At 47.4% G+C, this 21,088-nt stretch overlaps 1 protein-coding gene across 1 annotated transcript in view; it reads left to right on the forward strand.

Moving 5' to 3' along the window:
- The first annotated feature begins 15,270 nt into the window (after positions 1-15,270).
- Positions 15,271-21,088, forward strand: part of LOC142767886 (phospholipid-transporting ATPase ABCA3-like) — a 51,142-nt gene continuing 45,324 nt past the window's right edge. The window contains exons 1-2 of the mRNA XM_075870130.1: positions 15,271-15,499; positions 19,067-19,258. Coding sequence (XP_075726245.1) covers positions 15,277-15,499; positions 19,067-19,258 — 415 coding nt within the window. The 5' untranslated portion in view covers positions 15,271-15,276. The remainder of the gene's footprint in view (positions 15,500-19,066; positions 19,259-21,088) is intronic.

Raw genomic sequence — 21,088 nt, forward strand, 5'->3', positions numbered from 1 at the left:
AAAAGGCTTGAAACTGCACGAACAGGAACACATACAGACTCACAAGCGCCGAATTTCCAACTGACATTGCGTATGGGAAGCAGATGATTTATAGCTCTTTCTTAATAACATAACATAGAGCCTAGAAGGAAGCTTTAAGAATAACGCAAGCACGACGTACAAAACACCTGCTTTCCGTAACTAGAGTATATGGTTGAAGTTTTGCGCTTGTGTGTACGTGTGTTTGTTTTTCCTCTTGTCTTTTTCGAGATCATTTTTGAAACCATGAAGTGACAAACCCAACACGTGTCCTGCTTCAGTTGCCTATGTTGTTACTGGGACCCTGTCCTTCTGCCGTATCAGTGGAATCTCGCTGATACGTTTTTTCACGTCAACCGGGAAGTAAAACGTGTTATGCGAAAACCGTATCAACCGAAAAGGTTGAAGTCGTGAGGAAAATGTGCATACTCTGTCAGGAACTAACTTCGAGTGAGTGATAAATAAACAGGTGGTAAATTTGCGCTGCATTGATTCTCTCCAATGTTTAGGTTCAAGAGCACTTGGCCAGGTATAAAAGGGGAAAATGTATTATGCAGACTCATACATACGAGATTCGACTGTGATTTGTTCTCACCAGCGTTTGACATATGTGGCTTTATGTAGTGTGGAGCGCTTGTTCGCTAGAATAATCGATGAATACGCTCCATTTGAAGCAAAACTGTGTTTCGGCCTAGTTGTAACATATTGAATTATTGCGCAAGCACACAAAGGCAAAGGTGAGTTTGTCTGTCACATCTTTGTCCCTGTGTGCTTGCGCAATATCTTCAAGATGAATAAACTTTGTTTTGCAAGCGCGCTATGCTTGTTTGTGTTGTGTGCAGATCACCGTCGGCAACATGCCCGGCTGGTTGTTTAAAGACTCCAACGAAGGGTACGCGGAGGAGCTTGCCGCACTGTTCTATCTCGGATTTCTAGTACCGCTCGTCCGAAGAATGAACGCAATACAGTACGAGTATTCGAGCGGCACTGCGGTGAGTACAAACGTTTTTTTTTTGCGAACATCCGTTATAAATTTTAATCGATATTATTGCCACGTTTATATCAGCAGTTCTTTTCATTATTATTTCAGGCAAAAGGGATGTTGCCATGGAAACCAACAATGAGGCAAAAAAAAAGCCTGTCAAGGCACATGCCGCTTGTAAACACACAAGTCCCATAAAAATGGCAATGATCAGTGTTATAATTGACAGATTCTTAACAGGGCACATCAACAGATGTGCAATCGGTGCGTGCAATAGTTGTATACAATAATTATACCTGGGCTTTTTCGTCACAAAGCTACGATGTTACCCTAAGAGACGCCGTAATGGAGGGCTCAAGAGGTTTTGACCACCTGCTGTTCTCTCACGCGTACTCACATAGCACAATACATGGGCCTCTACCATTTTGTCTGCATCCGACCCGTGTGACCCGTGAGTCAAGCCGAGAACCATAGCCAAAGTGTCATACATCCTTCCACCACCGAGGTGGAAGGATGTATATACTATAGGAAAGTTTCAGAGACGTAACCTGAAACATCAACACGCAGATGCATATTTGCGTCAATGAAATTACAAAATGAATTGGCAGTGAATAAGTAACTCGAACTAGTAAGGTAATTACTTTCGTGTGCAGGTAATTTAGGAAAGTAATGAATTACTTCAAGTTAGTGGCATGAAAAAAAACTGCTTATTACTTTTCCAATTACATTTGGTTAACACATAGCCTGTTTTCCCCTCTTATGACACAAAATAATGATGACAGAAATACACGTACAAGTTAATCTCAGTACCACGGATCAAGCGTGGAAACAGTTGGGTATGACCAGAGAATAGCCTCGTAACAACCGCAATGATGCCACTCCTTTGCTAACTTGTGTTATTGTGATTGCGAATGCGCTTTAACTACCTCACTTTTAGAAACTATTGTTCGTATGATATGTCGTTACTTCTGGTCCTGTGTTTGTGAAGTAATTCAATTACATAAAAATCTGGAAAATATTTAGTAGTGCAATTCGCTCAACCTTTAGAAGCAATTTCGGCATCTCTGTGCAGATGTAAAGCTTTCAGACGAAAACAGGATAATACAGATGGGAATTCATGCATGCAACAGTACGCTGCCAGTGTTAGCAATGTGTTAGCGTGGAAGCAATTTCTGCCAGTGTGTTGCGGCTGGCACTGTGACAGTGAAAATGACTGGTTTATGGCGTTTACAGCCCTAAAGCCCTCAGGCCATGGGAAACATCGTAGTGGAGGGCTTCAGATTATTCGCACACAAAACAGGTTCGTCGCGTTCCGCCTTCATCGAAATGTGGCAGTGGAAGAGATGCCTGGCGGCTGGCCCATGCATTTAAAACCACTAGAATCTTATATTCCGCCTCATACTGTTGAAGTCGTAAGGGACGAGTGAGAGGGCAAAGGCTGAGTTACGTGGACACAGGTTTTATTGCAAAAACGGCGTTCTAGCCTAGGAGCCCTGCCACGCGCCACATGCTGTCACCAGCTTAGTCGGGCTTTTTCTAGATGGCAGCATCTGCGACAAATACCTCCACCTGCGAAAGCAAGGCGAAGATGTACTTGAAATCATCCTTCACAAAATTGTAAAGCCAACACTTTACTTACCCGTGAACACCTCTAACTATTGCATTCTAGGCCTAGGAATGGTGAATAAGTTTCGGGAGCTTCGAGAGGCTTACCTCACAAATCAGATCACTTGACTCTCACAGAGGGTAGCGGGTCGCCGCCTATTGCCTGGTTACCCATTCAGCACAACACGGAAGATCGCGTTCAACTCCCATTCGAATGGAGAGGCGCCCTCCTCGTGCGCCCTCTTCCCAACAATATGACGAAAGAAGACCACAATGGCTGGCACCTGGCGCAGGCGGAAGCCCTGGCCCACTATTGGGGATTGAAATTCGGCGTGTTTTACGTTGAAGTCTCAGGCCCACACCATGGGGGCTGGTATACAGCTGCTGTCATACACGAGAACCAAACAGTTAACAGGCTCACGCTTCGAGCCCGGGACATAATCGACGCGGAGGAAGTCGCCATTGCATTGATCGCTTGTCACCCCAGGTCACAAAACATCATCTCCGACTTTCGAAGGGCCTGTCGAAACATTGTGAACGGCTGTGTCGCGTACCTGGCCTACCAATTATTGCAACTTTTTATCGGGGAATCTCTGCACTCTGCCGTATAGTATGGGTGCTTGCTTACATGGGACTCAAAGAGATTGAGGCAGCCGACGCCGCCGCCCGCGTGCTCTCTCACCTGGCATTCTCACCCACCTCCCCGATCAAAACGACCTTGAATTCAGCCCAATGTATTCTTTCCGCGGAATTGTGCATTATTACCAATCTTATCACAGCCTTTATTCAGGCCCATGCAAATGCCGAAATAAAGCGGAGGAGCGGCTGTTGCTCCGACTCTTCACGTGCACTATGATGTGCCGTGCAGCCCTCAAACATTTCGATCCCGCCTTTTCCGGAAGCTGCTCCCATTGTAAGAAAGAGTCTTCGGACATCTACCACGTGGTGTGGGCCTGCCCCTGCAACCCTGCTATACCGCGCACCCCCAACCGCAGATGAGGGGGAGGCGACCCTCCTTAGCTGTTCTAACCTTCAGGTCCAAAAGGTCTGAAGGTGTTGTCCTCTTGTGAGGCGGTCACTGCTTACCCCCTTGTTTTTTTTGTTTTGTTAAATAAATGTTTTACCACCACCACCTCCAGTCATTTTTTTTCAATCAAAGAGCACGTTAGCAGACGCTGCTTGCGCTGGCGTTTCGAGGCGAGAGAGGAAAACCGTAATAAACGAGGAGGAGGGGAGGTGCATGCGCAGTGGGGGTGTAAGCGACGTGGGGAGGAATGGCTAGAGGAGAGAGAAGGGAAGCGTGGAAGAGGAGAGAGGACACGCATGCGCAATGGGGATTTCCACTGTTAATGCCGTGGGAAAGAATGCCTGGTAGAGAGAGAGGGGGAGGGATCGTAGTTAGCAGACGCTCCCTGCATCGGCATTGCGAGGGGTGGGCGGACGCGCATGCGTAGTAAGGGTGGTCACGCCGCACACCGGATTGAGCTCGACCATTAGCTGCTTCGCATCTAAAATTGAAGGACACGTTGTAAATTTGAAAGTGTGTTCGGCGAAAGACTGCAGTCGTTTGACTGATTATGTGTATTTTTTAACATCCGTTGGAAGGGCACACAAATGGAATGTATGCGTGCTTTCCTTTTTAATTTTTACTGCGAATGGTAGTAAGATGAGGGACTAATCTGCCCCCGTATTGCACGTGCTGGTAACCACAGTATGAGACATTAAAGGGACTAATCTGCCCCCGTATTGCACGTGCTGGTAACCACAGTATGAGACATTAAGAGTTGAGCAACCACCATGTTCCTGTGGAAGAATTCGCAGGGACAACGTATCTCTCCACTGACCAACCCTATTTGGTACGTAAAAGCGCTATCTACTTCGGCATGTAGCCTCATCAAGGTAAAGCTGGTGAAGTCACTTAAGTACCTAGATGGGGGCTATCCGCTCTGATAACGCTAAAGCGCACGCCCGAAGAAAAGCCGTCCATGTGAAAGTGGGAAAGAAATCATTGCATTTTGTTCGTTCATTTCGGGGAAATATTCACTGCCTTAAAAAGCTTCGTTCATTCAAGTTGATGGCAACATTCAACTCCATGAATACCTACAGGAGAGTGGAAATTTTTACAGTGGCGTTGTTATGCTAGAGGCGTGTCTTGTGCAGATAATTATCGTGATTATGAACCGGCACGCGCTCTTATTCACTTTCGTCTTCTGCGCCACTCCCGGAACATGTGCGCTCATTATTTACACATCGAATGGGTGAGACAACGAGTACACAGAGAGTATAAATAAATAGAAAAATTCCTAGGGAAAAAAATTGCTAGAGCAAAAAGCATAGCCATGCATACCACATTATATCAAAGGTTGGCAAAGGGAGGCACGAGGATAGAAGCCTATAAACCTATTCTATGGTTGAAAACAGGGGTAGGCGCCGCCGACATATTAAGGCACTTCATCGAGCCCAAAGCCCGTCAGCGCCCCTCTATGACCACGTGACAACTGCCACCGCCGCTACAGGACTGCAGCTGCCTCCGAGCTCACTGCGTAGGGGAGCCTCCAGCGGTAATGAGCTGTGAACTGGGCGGAGACCAAGCACCACGAAGCCGCTGCAAGCACTTCACCATGTCGATGGTGTTGACCCCCATTGCCAAACATGAAGTAGGGGTAGGCGCCGCTACCCACAAATGAGGAAGATAAAAAAATAACGTTAGCAGAGAATTGAAATTTTAGGTTTTGTTAAGTCGAGTTTTATCTGTATTGTGGTCTTCTGACTGTGAAGGCTTAGTTGGGATGGGAAAGCGAGGAGGGAAGGGGCGTTGCAGACGTCCCACGCGCCGAAGAATTGGATGCTTACTGCGAATGGAAACTTCATTCGTGGTGACACGGCGTAAAACTGCGCGAAAGCAGAGGAGAGAGAAATGTAAACAGTTATCGTAGAAAGAGAGAGAGAGTTTGGAGGCCGAAACCCGACCCTGATACATGGTCGGCGTCCTTAGTCCGGGACACCACATGACGAGGTCCAACTTGCGCCTATCTCACCAGAGTCCACCGAGACTCCAGCGAGTTGAGGAGGACAGTCTCCCATGCCTCCCAGGAAGATATAGCAGAAGGGGGCTGGCAGAGATTTTTCGCACTTGCCTACACCACGAGGAAGATGACGCAGGTCTCCCCACAATGTTGGCACCACTCATCCTTGCTCGGATCAAAGTGTGGTAACTGCAAGACAGTAGAGTACCTGTATGCAGGCGTCTTAAAGTTCGCTCATCCACTTTACTCAGCCCTTTTGCAGGAGCAGTGGAAGGGCACTGAGTGTTGCGATAATATGATATACTTTCTTTGAACCGAAGCAGTGCTCTATTGGCCTCCGAGTCATAAGAGCCGGGGTGAGGAGAACGGTGGGTAAGCGCTCGCGCGGTTGCGTCATGGCCTCCATTACCTCGTAATGCCTGATGGCCAAACTATGCGTTTCGGTGTTGGATCAGCGACAGCCCGTCTTAAAATACGGGGGCCTGCTAGCTAGTGAGCACACGCTTTTTTGGAATTTATTATTATCGTTGTAGCATAGCGCTAGCGGCGGCCAGCCCGCTAGAGAAAAAGTTGATGAGCACGGTTGACTCGTGACGCGAGACGCCTAGAATGTTTGTCGGCTTCTGGCTCGCTGGACGCCTTGGCCGCTGCTATACTTCAGCAGCTTGCTTTCTGTGCGTCTCGTTCTTCTCATTAAAGCAGTGTCGATGGCACGTCTACATCGGACGCTGTCCCGTCACTACAAATTGGTGACCATGGACACACGGACAAGCGACCGACGCTGCACAACTGCCGCCGAACTCTGCGACCATGTTCCAGCCAGCGCAAGCCGGTCAGCCCCATTTCAAACCGCCACTGCCACCATTTCAGATCTCTCGCCTAGAATCATGGTTCGAGGAGTTTTCGCAGCGTTGGATAGCAACGGCATCTGGATCCAAGAGTTCATGTACGAGGTATTGGAGTAGCATCTTCCACATGATCTGAAACGCCGCCCCACATACTTCTCCTAGAGCCCTCGCCTGTAAGAGTATCTGCGAAACGCCGTGCTCAAGTTTCACGGCATTAAACGGGATACTTTTCCCCCAAAACGACACAACTGCACCTGGCTCATCACCATCTAGGACATCTCCCACCACGCAGCCAGTCCAGACCATTCTACTGCCGACAACTGGCCACACAGGCGGCGGAGGCCACCCTCTCGTGGTCGTGGACCCGTCCACGGAGAGACCCTCAAACCCGGAATACACGGCTCCTACCGTCGATGTTCCGGTTATAACACAAAAACCATTGTCTCTATCCATCGCAGATTCAACGCCGGCCACTGCTCCGTGCGCCGTCGGATTAGCTGCAAAGACCTGGTCTGCTGCACTGTCTGCACTGGGCGATTCCATGACTTCAATCTGGCCGGCGTACCTGCCTGCAAACTCCATGCCTGTCCCGGCACCTGTGGAGACCCGCGATTTCCAGATTTCCCATGTGTCCCTGCGCGTGGTACCCTCTGGCCCAGCTCTCGGCTGACCACTACCCAACTTCCCGGCAACGTCTCCTCCCACCTCTCGCGTGGCCACTAGCGCAGCGAGTCCCACAGCCGACTGCCCACCCGACGAGGTTGAAGACGTTCGTGATGCATTCGACCAGTCAGCCACGAGGAGCGTCCCTCGTCCGGCCACTAGCGCAGCGATTATCGCACCTGGTCTCAGACCCGACGAGGTTCCAAGACGTTCCTGCTGCCAATGATCAGTCCACCGTGAGGTGCGTTTTTTCGGATTCCTCGGCCGATGGTCGTTCAGGCGCACTCGCCACCCGCACATCTTTTCCAACCTCTACATTCCACGGCCCATCTGACACGACCCCGGGAATCGTCACGCCCGTCATTCACCCCCCGATCACGGAGGCTTCGCTGTCGAGGATGTTTGAAGGCAACTCTCTATCTACGTCAGTGCTCTGTGCGTCCTTCCAGCTGCCACTATCAACGCCTTCGAATTATCCTGCAGTATAAGCTCATGCCTCTCATCAGACACGGCAGAACGTGCGAGATGTTCCAATCATGACTGACGCACCTGCGGACGACGTGCCTGACCAGCCTATGGCAGAGCACACCACTCATTTCGCGCCTGCCACAGAGGCAGCCATCGGCCACGTCGACTTGTGCACCAGCCCTCGTGCGGCGACTACCGAAGTGGCTTCTACGAGTCCAGGGGCGCCGACTGACTCTCCTCCTGAATGCGCACTTGCTCTGTTCCACGACAAGCCTCCTGCTAAGTTCTCGACGAGGGACGCGAATCCACAAGCTTATAACTCGAATACAGACATTCCCTTTGACAAGTCGCTAGCCTCGTCCACCTCGGCCCCACGCGCTGACCGATCGCGTGCCGTACCAACCACTACAGTTATTGCGTGTAGCATGTTCGTTCGAGTGCGGCGTTTCCGTGTCAGTCAACTCATATACTCGTGTCGATATGCCGGCTGCAATAGAACGCATAAGGTATCATTGCACCGCCACTGACTTCAACACGAGTTTAACCAACCCGCTGCCAACGTTAGCGGCCAAACCGGCGATTCTACGGGCACAATTCACAGCCGCGTCCGCTCGCGTTACAAGATGTGCTTATACAAACGCACCAACCCAGCCATCGTGGGACCTGCCTGTCTGTAACACCACCCTGGTGCCTTCTTCTTCGGCCACTACATTTTCTCCAGTACCGCCCACCAGAACTCCTCCGCACGTCTTCCACCCTGACGACATTCGGACTTCCAAGTGGACCCAACATAACCCGCCGCACATTTATATAGTGTTTATGTGATTACCTGCTTTTCGTTCATATTTTTTTATCGCGTAACACACTAGCGGGGAGCCCTTGTAGCGTAGCGCTAGCGACGAGCGCGAGTGGCTCGTGGCATGAGGCACCTAGAGTACTTGTAGGCTTCTCGCTGGCTGAAGGCCATTTCCTCTGTTATACTTCGGCAGCTCGCTTCCTGCACATCTCGTTATTTTTATTAAACCAGCGACGACGGCACGTCTACGTCAGACGCTGACCCGTCGCTACATCGTTTTCGAATTGCGATCCGCAGCAGCAAGCGCTATCACTATATACTTCCTCAGCCCACTCTGAATTCTGTGCTTGGAAGGAAAGCCCGTTGACGTCTCTTCCCTGATCAACTACAGTGGCCATGTAAAATACCTTGGGCGTCGGCCCCGCTATGTCTGCATAGTGTACACCAGTTCAGAGCCATGTTGTCGTTCAAGCGTGCGAGCCCACGCTCGTCACTTGCTTTTATGCGTGTGCGTGTCCATGTTAGTGGGGAGTGGAGAGAACCAGATCATTTGATACCAGAGTTCTCGAATACGCTCCGCCTTCTTTGTAGTGCAAGTGTGTTGCACGTGTAAACGGTTGCAAGTGCGTTCAATGTGTAAGCCGTCTGCACAAGCCGTGTATAATGAATTATGGGGTGCGCCTCCCGCAACTCCTGGTAGGATTTGAGCACACCCAACGCCCTGAGTTTTGTGTTAGAAGTAGCCATCTGGAGATCCAGAGCCCTCGTTGTAGTCTTGCTGTTAATGGCGTCTATTCTTTCATGTTGTTGCTTGCTAGAGCGAAGGTATGACACGGCGTACTTGATCCGGCTTGTCACGAAGGCACGGGCGAGACGAAGCGCGTCCCTGCTCAGCAGGCCACCCCGCTTGTTGGTAACATGGTAAATCATGTGCCCTACCTGTTCACCTACTCTCTTGAGTTGCGTGATAGTACAGTCTAGTCTAAGTCTGTGGTGAACGAAAATGCCTAGAATGTGGATCTCCCCCGCCTCTCTAATGGGAACACCAGACGAAGATATGTGTATACCTGTGTTACCTTTTGGATTCACTCTGACATACAGAAGCTCTGATTTAGTTGGAGCACACTGTAGTCTACAGTCGTTGGCATATGCCTCGACAATGGATGTGGCCCGCTGAAGGCATAGGCAGCGTGTTGACCACCTTCCACCCCCAGCCAGTTGACTTGGGAGGCGCATCATAGCCATGTTGAATAGAGGCAGAAACACACTAAAGAGAGACACCAAGACAAAGCTACAGTCACTCGCGCTGTGAGGAGTCCACTTCTTCCATTCCGTGAGGGCGAGAAGTGACTTGATTAGAAGAACCCCGATTGAAGCGTGTACGTGCCTTTTCATTCCTCATATGTGTCCTTATAATAGTCATCATCGTCATCAGCCTGACTACGCCCACCGAAGGGCAATGCCTCTCCCATCTTCCACTAGTCAACTCGTTCTTGTGCTTGCTGCTGCCACTTTATACCCGCAAACTTCCTAATATCATCTGACCACCTAACTTTCTGTCTCCCCTTTACCCACTTGCCTTCTCTAGGAATTCAACCTGTCATCCCTAATGACCAGCGGTTCTCTTTCCTTCGCACAACGTGCTCTGCTTATGACCATTTCTTCTTCTTAATTTCGACTATGATGTCCTTACCACCCATTTGTCCCTAATATACTCTGCTCTCTTCGTGTGCTTTATAGCGTTACACGTATCATTTTCCTAACCATTGCTCGCTGCGTCATCCTCAACGTAAGTTCAACCGTTTTTGTAATCCTCCTGGTTTCTGCTTCGTTGTGAAGCACTGGTAAGATGCAACTGTTACAAACCTTCCTTTTGAGGGATAGTGACAATCCACCATTAATGATCTGAGAATACTTCCCGAATGTGCTCCGCACCATTCTTATTATTATACTTACTTCAATCTCAGTCAGACCATTAGTTTCTGGGTGATATGCTGATGTGGTCTTGTAGATGTTGTTAGAGGCCTGAAGGACTTCAGCAAGGACATGTGAAAGAAATGTCTTGCCATGGTCACTAAGAAGCACTTGCGGTACGCCATGTCGTAAAGTAATGGCGCGAAGGAAAAAATCGGCGACTTCACAGGTAGCACCAGACGGAAGAGCTGCCGTCTCCGCGTAGCGAGTAAGGTGGTCCACGGCAGTAACAATCCAACGGTGACCAGCTGGCGTAAGCGGAAGAGGTCCGTATAAGTCTATTCCCACAAATTCAAAGGGGGTGGACGGGCACGGCAGTGGTTGCAATGGTCCCGCGGGAAGAGACGTGGTACGTTTTCAGTGCTGGCATGACGCGCAGGAAGCGACGTACTTGGCGACAGAAGTGGGGAGGCAAGGCCAAAAGCAGCGAGTCATGAGGCGGTCGTAAGTCTTGTGGAACTCTAAGTGGCCAGCTGTCGCATCGTCATGAAACGCTTGTAAAACTTTCAGAGGAAGTGAGCGAGGAATGACGGGAACCCATTGGTTACCGAGAGGATGGTAAATTTGCCGACATAATGTTCCATCTTGAAGCTTGAAACGATTAAGTTGTCGTCTTAGGTGGCTGTTCGGAATACGCGATAAGCCAGTGAGCCGATCGATGATTGTGCGGCAGTAAATATCGGCATATTGGAGCGAGGCGAGATCTGTGGACGAAAGAAGGTCCGCCGAGACAATGAACTCTTTCGAAGCAGCAGCCGTCTGTTTGGTCACTTTGTTGAGTGGTGACGAACAGATGGAAGATGACACTTCGGCGCTTTGCGAGAGCGGGCAACGTGACAAAGCGTCGGCATCTTGGTGCTGTCGACCCGACCTATATGTGACGCTGTAGTCATACTCTTGCAATCGTAGTACCCGACGGCCAAGGCGTCCCGACAAATTTTTGAGAGACGATAACTAACACAGAGCATGATGGTCAGTCACTATTGTGAAATGCCGGCCGTATAAATAAGGGCGAAACTTTTGTACGGACCACACGATGGCGAGACATCCTTGCACAGTGATGCTGTAATTTCTCTCAGCAGGTGAAAGAGTACGGCTCGCGTAGGACACGACTTGTTCTTCAAGAGCGTGGTTCCGCTAAAGAAGGACAGCTCCGATGCCAAGTCCACTTGCGTCAGTGTGTAGCGCAGTAGGTGCTGCAGGGTCGAAATGGCGAAGCACTGGCCGCGATGTGAGGCATTGCTTGAGGGTGCAAAAAGCGGCTTCGCAGTCATCCGACCAGACAAAGGGTGCGCTGATGGTCAGAAGTTTGTGCAGAGGAGCCGCAAGTAGTGAAGTCACGTACAAAGCGGCGGAAATACGACGCCAAGCCAAGGAAGCTGTGGAAGTCTTTGGGTGTGGTTGGTGTAGGAAAGTGCAGTACCGCAGCAACCTTGTCGGGATCGGGCTCAACGCCATGTTTACTGACAATGTGACCTAATACCTTGATGCTGTGACTGGAAAACTGGCACTTCTTAGTGTTGAGCTGGAGACCGGCCTTCGCTAAACACGTGAGGACTTCGTCTAGCCGTTCCAGGTGCTGTTAGAAGCTGGACGAAAAGATGACAATGTAGTCCAGGTAGCAAAGGCAGGTCTTCCATTTTAATCCCCACAGTACCATGTCTATCATTCGTTCAAATGTGGCTGGGGCGTTGCTTAGCCCAAAATGCATCACATTGAGTTCAAAGAGCCCATCTGGCGTAGAAAACGCAGTCTTCTCTTTATCAGACTCGTGCACCGGAATCTGCCATTAACCAGAGCACAAGTCGAGACTTCAAAAGCACTCGGCACTTTGTAAGGTATCAAAAGCACCGTCAATACGAGGCATTGGGTAGAGGTCCTTACGAGTAATTTTGTCGAGTGATCTGTAATCAATGCAAAACCGTACCGAGCCATCCTTTTTTGACTAGTCAACAGGAGAAGACCATGCGCTTGTCGAACGCCTGATGACGTTGCGTGCGAGCATGTCGTTGACTTGTTCTTCTATAAGCTTGCGTTCAGAAGCCGAGACACGGTAAGGGCGGCGGCGAATCACACGGGATCCGTCGGTGTCGATACGATGGGCGGTCACTGTTGTTTGACCCAGACCTTCGGAACAAACGTCAAAGCAAGTTTTGTGCTTCATTAATAACGCTAGCAAGGCATCAGTTTGCATTTGGTTGAGATATTCATACAAAGTGGCCTTGAGAGCAGGAGATGAATCTTCCGCTGGCATGCACTTTGCGAATGACGAAGCAGATGAACCAGTGACGACACAAACCAGTGCTTCTTCGGTAATGCTGGCAACAGTGGTCCCCTCTGGCAGTAGTGGTTCTGGCGTCGTGTTGCAGGCGGTGATGCTTGCATAACCACGTGAGAACCGCGCTAAACAAGATGCGATGGTGATCCCTCGAAAAATGCAGCGCTGGCAAGGAACAACCACAGCGTCACCATCTAGAATGTCTCGTGACTTAATCGTAAGGACACATTCTTGTCCAGGAGGCAGATCCGCAGCTGTCAAAGTTGGGCGACAAAAGGTCGGCAGCAGAAGAAAGGTCAGTGTCCGTAATACGAATGAGGGGCCGACCACACGAAATTACAGCAGACGCAGCTGACAAGATGTCCCAGCCTAACATTATCTGATGAGCGCACAAAGACAGTGCAGCCAATTGTATGTGATGACGGATTCCATCGATAAGAGCACGAGCAGTACACGATCCGGTCGAGCAAATTGGACTGTCATTAGCGCCACAAAACATGGCACCGGCATAAGGAGTTTGCTCTTTACGCAGGCGAAAACACAATTCACGATCAATTACCGAAATGGTGGTTCCAGTGTCTATAAGGGCGTCAACAAAAACACCTTCCACACAAACAGGCAGTAAATTAGCTGGACGAGACGGAGGCGTAGTAACGTTCCGACAACAAGCAGTTTCCCCTCCAAAAACTGCACCTTCTAGTTTTCCGAGTTCAGAGAGATGGGCGCGGGACGCAGGGGTGATGACGTACGCCGAAATGGTGACGGAGAACGGCGGCGAGGTGAACGAGGATGAGGCTCAGCTTGAGACCGTGGAGGGGAGGGCGACCGTCGGGATGTGGACGGATACGGTGCGGGATCGTATTCATCCGGTCTCGGGGCAAAGTCTCTTTCGTAAGCTGGATAACCACGTCGTTCATCCTGCTGGCGACGGCGGCAGAAACGGGATATATGACCCCTTATGCCACAGTAGAAGCAGACGGGGCGCGGAGGACGCCACGTAGAATAGTGGGGTGGCCTTGGCACTTGCGTTGTCATCGCAGCCAAATGGTCGCATCCGACGTCCGCAGGCACGGTTGGAACTGGTGCAGGGGCCCGCGATGCAACTTCTGCGTACGAAGGCACTGGGAAGCGCACAGGAGACGGGGCATGTGCAGCGCTTGTCATTGATGCCAGTTCGTCTTTGATTATCTCACGCAGGTTGGGAGGAGGTGTGCGAACAGACGCTAGGTTTGGGTTGCCTGGAATAAGGCCGTGGAGTTCCTCTCTGACAATTTTGCGGATAAGGGCTCGCAATTCATGCTCTCCGGTAAAGCGAGAGTCGCAGGAGGCACGTGGAAGGCGCGTGGAATGAAGCGCGTCCAGGCGTTGGCATGTGGTGATGACGTCCCGGATGGTAGTTGGATTTTGGATCACGCGAGTATTGAAGGCCACAGAGTTGATACCTTTCAGTAGGTGTCGGATGCGATCGGCCTCCGTCATGTCATTTTGTGCTCGGCGACAGAGAGCCAGAACATCTTCAATGTAGGACGTATATGATTCGTCGTCCCCCTGGATGCGGGTTGCGAGCTTCTGTTTCGCTACCGCAGAGCATCCTGCAGACGTGCCAAATACCTGATGGAGATGCCCCGTGAAAGCCAACCAATTGGAGAAGTCGCTCTCGTAGTTGTAATACCAGGTTTTAGCGACGCCATCGAGGTAAAAAGGAACGTAGAGCAGTTTGTGCGCCTCGTCCCAATAATTACAAACGCTGGTTCTATCATAACGGTCCAGCCATTCTTCGACGTCTTCGCCGCGAAGGCCGGAAAATATCGGAGGGTCTCGGTGAGGGGTACTCACGGTGTAGTGGAGCTTAAGTGGCTGAGAAGGAGCGGTCGCAGCGGCGGACGCGTTAGGTTCTGCCATCGCTGTTGCTTGAGAGCACAACCGTCGACCAGACCGGAGCTCCAGGGGTGACGGGTAGAGCCGGAGGACGTGGGAACCAAAGCACGCTCCACCACTTATGAGACCACGTCGGGTACGGCAGTAACCAGGTTATCTTTTCAATCCAGACGCACGAGCCAGAGACCCAGCCCGCGTGACCTACGATGATGATCACTACAATGGTTCGCTCATGCAGATGAAGATGAAGTACATAGTCAGCGTTCACAATATATATATATATATATATATAGATATATATATATATATATATATATATATATATATATATATATATATATATATATATATATATATATATATATATATATATATATATATATATATAGGGAATTTTAGCGAGGTAGCAGGGTGGAAATACATATCACGGTAAATACACAGCCAACCAAACAAAGACGGGTAGCATACATTGCGTTCAAAATAGTACAAGTAAACAGTCGGTTATGCGAGCAAAAGTATTCTTTGTGCAATTGCGAATACCAATACAGCACGCATAGAAACATAACTACACAAATAAAAATATCAAGAAAAAATAATATTTTAAACACATTTATATTACAGGTTAGAAGGTAATTAACATATATTTGCAGCAAATGAAGACAGTGAAGGTTGAGTAGCTTGAGTGTTAGGTTACTGTATTTAGTGTGATTATTTTTTCTTTACAGGGACACCAATGCGTAATGGGCCTATCTGATGCCGAGTTCTTCTGCGGCCACTTCATAACGTGTTTGATAATCGGCCTCGTTGAAAGTGCCGTCGGTATGTTAGTAATGTTTTTAGCAAAAGTCAATGGAAAGACGTACGCTGCGGGAATGGACCCTAGCCTGGTGTCCGTGTCGTTCGTCATCTACCAGATTGGCTACAGTATGTTCACCTTACTTATCACGTCGTTGTTCCCAAAAGGTGAGGTCCATGGAATGTTACGGCAACTATTTTATACTTTATCGACCATGGCCTGCGACCCTAGGGTCGCCTTAGACAGTAAGAGTAGAAATAAGTAGGGACGTGCCAATAGTGACTTTTCGAACCAAATCAAACAGTGATGACCCCGAATCGAGTATGAATAAGAATCAAATACTCTTCGAATATCTTTCGAATAGTAAGGCAGCCGTGTTCAAAGCGCCTGTCCAAGCACGTTATTTAAACCACTGTTGGAACAGGCAAAGATTTCATTTCTACCGTTTATTTGAAACAAATATTCACTAGGTGTTACAAGAGAACGTTAACATTACTTCTAACCAAGTAAAAATGCCATAACGTTGCAAACTTAGGCTAGCTCGTAGAAAGCTTCAACTAGAGCCCTAGAAATATTTTCTAAGTGCAGGTTGAAATACATCAGTAACTTTGTATTCAAGGTGGTTCATTGTCCACGGCTTTGGAATAAAACTGTAGACTTCAAACTACACTTATGAGTCATCATCTTATTGATTGTCATGATGAATGTAGTGAAATAACGTCTCTGGTGCTTCAGTGACCCCGGAGTTTTTATACTGTAATAAATAAATTCAAAGATTTAAACGAGAAATGGTAGCCCCTTTTCTTCCAACGGTTCATTGGAGTTTTTTTTTCTCATCGGTGCTTATTATATAAATATAGTCGAAATATATTCAGCATATTTTATATTATTTTGATACTTAAATCGAATGTAGAATAGAAAAACAATATTTTGGGGGTATTTTCTAATGATAAGCGCCTATGAAAAAGCCTGAAAGGAAAAAGAAATGTTGGAACAGAGAGGCACAAAGTTTTTCGGTTCAATTGTAGAATTACCTATAGACACAATCAGCCCGAGGTTTTACCGGACTATCGAAGCTGAATTTAGCACATAATAAATGTGTTTTCGGTTAAAACACTGCTATCGCCTAAGTGATAGAGTTATCAATATATTGTTTTCATTGAGACATTCATGATGATGTTTAATCATGACTATTGTTTATTATTTATATATGAGGTCTATCTAAAATGTAGTGACAAAGTGTTACGTTGAATACTGCTGCTACATCTGTATTTGAACCTGCAGTTACGCAATATTTCTAAGGCGGTATTTGCTGCTGTACACAAACTTCAAAGTATTGTGGTTATTCTTGTTGGTGAAAATAAGCGTAACGCTCATTTATAAAGCTTGTGAATATTTGTTGTAACGTGTTGTGGAATTTCGGAAGGTTTTGACAATGGTTACATTATCATTTTAGGGTGGCTTTGAATATAGTCGCCTCACTATATATTTGAAGAATATTCAAATGGTATTCGAGTTATATTCGATTCGGTTACGAAAACTTTCTATTCGCACACGACGAATGTTTCAACACGCTCGAGAGTGGGAAACGAGGCAGGAGGGGCTGAAGCTGGTGATGAACTCCCACTCTTGAATAACTCTATCCGCAAGGCAATAGCAACATAATAGTTTTTCTTATACATATAAGTAAAGCCTAGACTGAGAGTATTGTTTTGCATCATAAATGTAGGAAAAAATGGCCCCGTGTCTGCATGTTACACTACAAGTGTCGTCGGAAGACGATAGTCTTGTGTCTGGAGAGAGTGAACAAAACGTATCGTTTGATGTTCTGCACAAGAAAATCGACGAATGGCATTCTGGAGACGCTGCGTTATGCTCGAGCGTGCAGTGGAGGCCAACGAGCGCATCAAGTCGGGTTACACGTGAGACATGAGCGCTATCTGGCAGTTACCTTGGAAAATGAAGCGCGCGGAGTGCGCACCCGTCTCGGAAGTGATAAGGTGTAGAACGCAAGGCGACGGGTAGGTGCCACCACCGTGTCATCTTAGCAAAGCGTTGAGAACGCTTGCCTTTTCGTGCAAGCGTTGCATTGTCAGCGCAGCGTGATAGCGCTGCGGTCCTTAGAATTACTTGTGTATACCTTTTTTACTAAAAGTACACACATATATTGACGTGTTGTTATGGTGCCTCAGATATGCGCAATAATTGCTTTTTAATTGACAATCGCACAAGTTTCGGCGCTAAATCTTGAGCAATATTGGTGGGCACTGCGGATGGGGTCGACCATTTAAATTATCTTTAAGGGCGGACAAACAGACAAGTTGACAGAGAGACAGAGCTAAATTATTGCGTCGAAGGTCATCTTTCAAAACTCTCAGAGACTGGTGCCTCCATTCCGGACGAGATGACCCACGAGTTGTCTCGAGAATGGGTCCGCTGCGCAACCCGAACGCAAACCGAACAGACTCATCGGTCAATATGCTTGTCACTGCCGACTTACCTCACAAAGGCCAATTTACATGCTACACAGAATACACACGATACTAGAGAGAGGCAAGGCGCGTCTTCCCGGTACCTCACCCCAGTCTAGACAGGCAACATGCATTTAAATATCTGCAGCTACAAATGAAATCCTGCCCAAACTCTATGCACCTCCAAAGGGATATATCCACACCTGTACCTGGACAATAAATGCAAACTATATTGTGGGAACGTCCCAACTTATGCACAAGTTCTCCTGCGGCCTTCCGGGAGAAGTGGTGGCAAGCGCTGCTCAGCTGAGTGGTTCAAACCCAAAACTGGGCTATCCAGCCGGTCAAGGAGGCGAACGCTGACATGGTCTCCTGGTCTGCGGGGTATAGCTGGGACCACAAACATGCCAGATATCGTAATAGTGTTTACTCATTCATTCCCTACTCAAACTACGAGTTAGCGAAGTAATAATTTCAACTATACGAGGCAAATCATGGAGGCTAAATACTCCCATTTTGTAGTGCTCGAAACAAAAATTTGCAAATGCAGAAATATGACTTGAAACTTGTAGACAACACGTTTTACACATACGTGTATCCTCATGCCATGGGGCTTGCACAATTTCATTTCGCTGTGACATTTCTTGAACTACTTTGTTTATAAACTTATTTTTCAGCGGATAACTTTGTAACGTTTTTGACAGCCTGTTCGTATACATCACTTCATAACGTTAGAGCATTTAGTGAAACCTGGAACATTGTCATGCTTCTATATGTACCACCACTCTATTCTCGCTTATTATTGCACATGTGTCATACATGTATTTCTAATGTAAGCATCTAATAGGTTCGCTTGCCCGTCGTTCTCTCATTTCCACGCAGCCTTATCATTAAATTTTCATCCTGTTTTTTTTTGTCCACGTCCTTATTTTATACAGTAACGTTGAAGGTTGCGTGAGTTGGTGATATTTCATGGTTACCTGAGCCGCAGCGCACGGAGACAAAGCACATAAGGAACACAAAGGACTTAGCGGTATCCTTTTCGTTCCTTTTGTGCCTTGTCTCTGCAGGCGCTACTTCTCAGGTAAACATGTATCGTATACTCCGCTTTCATGTTATAGTGGGCTGTCTTGGTTTGAAGGCTCGCGAAGGTTATTTTCCGTTTCTCCTGCGAAATTGCATCTAAACCTAGCGGCAAACAACTCTGCAAATATACCTTCGCACCCACACAACAGCATTGCTAGTTCCTGCTTTTCTTCACAGGTTGGCTGGCGTTCATCACTGGCATCATTCTCGTACAGGGAATGCCCAATGCGTTCTCTCAGTCTGCGATGCCGCTGTCGTTGTCGCAATATTTCCTGCAGTCAAAGCTCAGTAAGCTCCGCGCCGGTTTTATGCCACACACTGGTGCATTCAGCGTAATGAGAATTATCAGGATCGCCAGAGACTACGAAGGTTCGTATCACCATACTCCATTCTACAGACGACTATGGGCAAAATGCTGCGTGGTACATTGTTCGCTTTGTGCTCTGCATTATGTGATAACCCTTATAACATGATGGTGTTCTGTGTTCCCTGCTAATCTGCTGGTTATTCCAATACCTAGTAAAGAATAAGAAACATTTGCAGAATAACCAAACTGCCTGCTGTTTTGATATTCACCCACCGAAACATTTAATCCTATTTCGCCGCTATTAACCAAACATGGAGAAAAATGAGCTGGATGCCTAAGAAATTCAAGAGGGATTTAAAGACTAGCTATACGCAGCATTCTATGGAACGGCGAAAAGCTACCGGAGCTAACGCTAAGGAAAGCGCAGGCGAAAGCCAATGCTCTTCTAGGCACCTTTTATTCATATTATTGCAAGTTGAGTCACCTCAAGTTCACTTTGAATTCACTTTAGCTTGTACCCCTGATCATTTGTACTCCTGATCATTTGGTATCATGAAGTCTGTATTGAGCTTCCAGAGAATTTCGGGAACAGTTGCATTGACGACGCTGGGCACCGCATTTTATGGCGCTCGATTTAAGAGACATTATGTTTGTGAAGAGAACGTCGAATTCACCCCCAGCCAACTTTAACTTTCATGGTGGCTCGCATGTTATGAAGCACCAATTAAAAAATAACTTAAACTCGTGCAGAAATAAGATAATCTTTCAAGCCAAGTGATTGTGTAGGAGACATAAGATATCACAGCTAGGTTTAGTAAGTACATTGGCTTTATTGACACAAACTGCTCTGACATATCACACGCCATCCTTGAATACGCAAGTTGGAAAATGTCGCACGACCTATGGAAAGCCAATTTTCGGGTACACATTACCAACATCACTGAATGAACTAGCAAGAAATAGTATGTCTTAGAATGAGGTACGAAATATATGTGTGACTATGTGCTATGCCTATTGTTCTTTTCGGTCAATATATTTCATGTGTTTGTTACTTTCATTTGAGATGTAGCGAATTTCCAGTCGTTTTTGTATGTACATAATAAATATATAAAATAATTGAAATGAAGAACATATTTGTAAATTTAAGGGCTCGTTTTGTCTGTTAGACATATTATTAAAACTGACAGACAATGATGCCAAAGAATGTATAGGATATGCTATTATAAGTAATTGTAATGTTAATAGGAATGAAAAAAAGTGGACGAAAATATAACTTGCCACCAGCAGGAGCCAAACCTGCGACCTTCGAATAAAGCACCCAATGCCCTACCATATGGTGGTGGTCATCCGCTTACCCATTTTTATAGTGTATACATATGCATTTAAGCTTGGGAAATGTGCAAGGAATTATCGGTGAGATGGCCGCTAGTAATAGGATCACGTGATACATTACGCCAACAAGCTAAATGAATCTGTTCCCCACTCGCAGAAATGGCAACAGGCCGCGCTGACTGACACTCCCATGTTTAGATACATATATATACCGGGTGTTCAAAATTAAGCTTTATGATTTTTTTAAAATTAGGCGCTCGAAGGCACGTGAGAACCACTTGTGCAAATAAGTTAAGCGGCCAGGGGGACAGAAAGTTAGATGATAATTATCGCTGTCAGCAGCCCAATTAACTAAAATTTAATAATTAACTTTTTACTGGCTGCGGTAAGTTGGCATGTTTATATTGAAAAAATGTAGGCAGTGGTGTTTGTACACAGTTTCAGTTGGAAGATTTTTTCTAGCACGCCTGTGTTCCGAGATATCCGGCTCCAAAGTTTAATTGTCTTTCGCACGATTACGCATGCAAGAGGGTGAGGGTCCGCGCAAAGCTCCTCCCTAA

The sequence above is a fragment of the Rhipicephalus microplus genome, chromosome 7, assembly GCF_043290135.1.
Source record: "Rhipicephalus microplus isolate Deutch F79 chromosome 7, USDA_Rmic, whole genome shotgun sequence".
Lineage (NCBI taxonomy): Eukaryota > Metazoa > Arthropoda > Arachnida > Ixodida > Ixodidae > Rhipicephalus > Rhipicephalus microplus.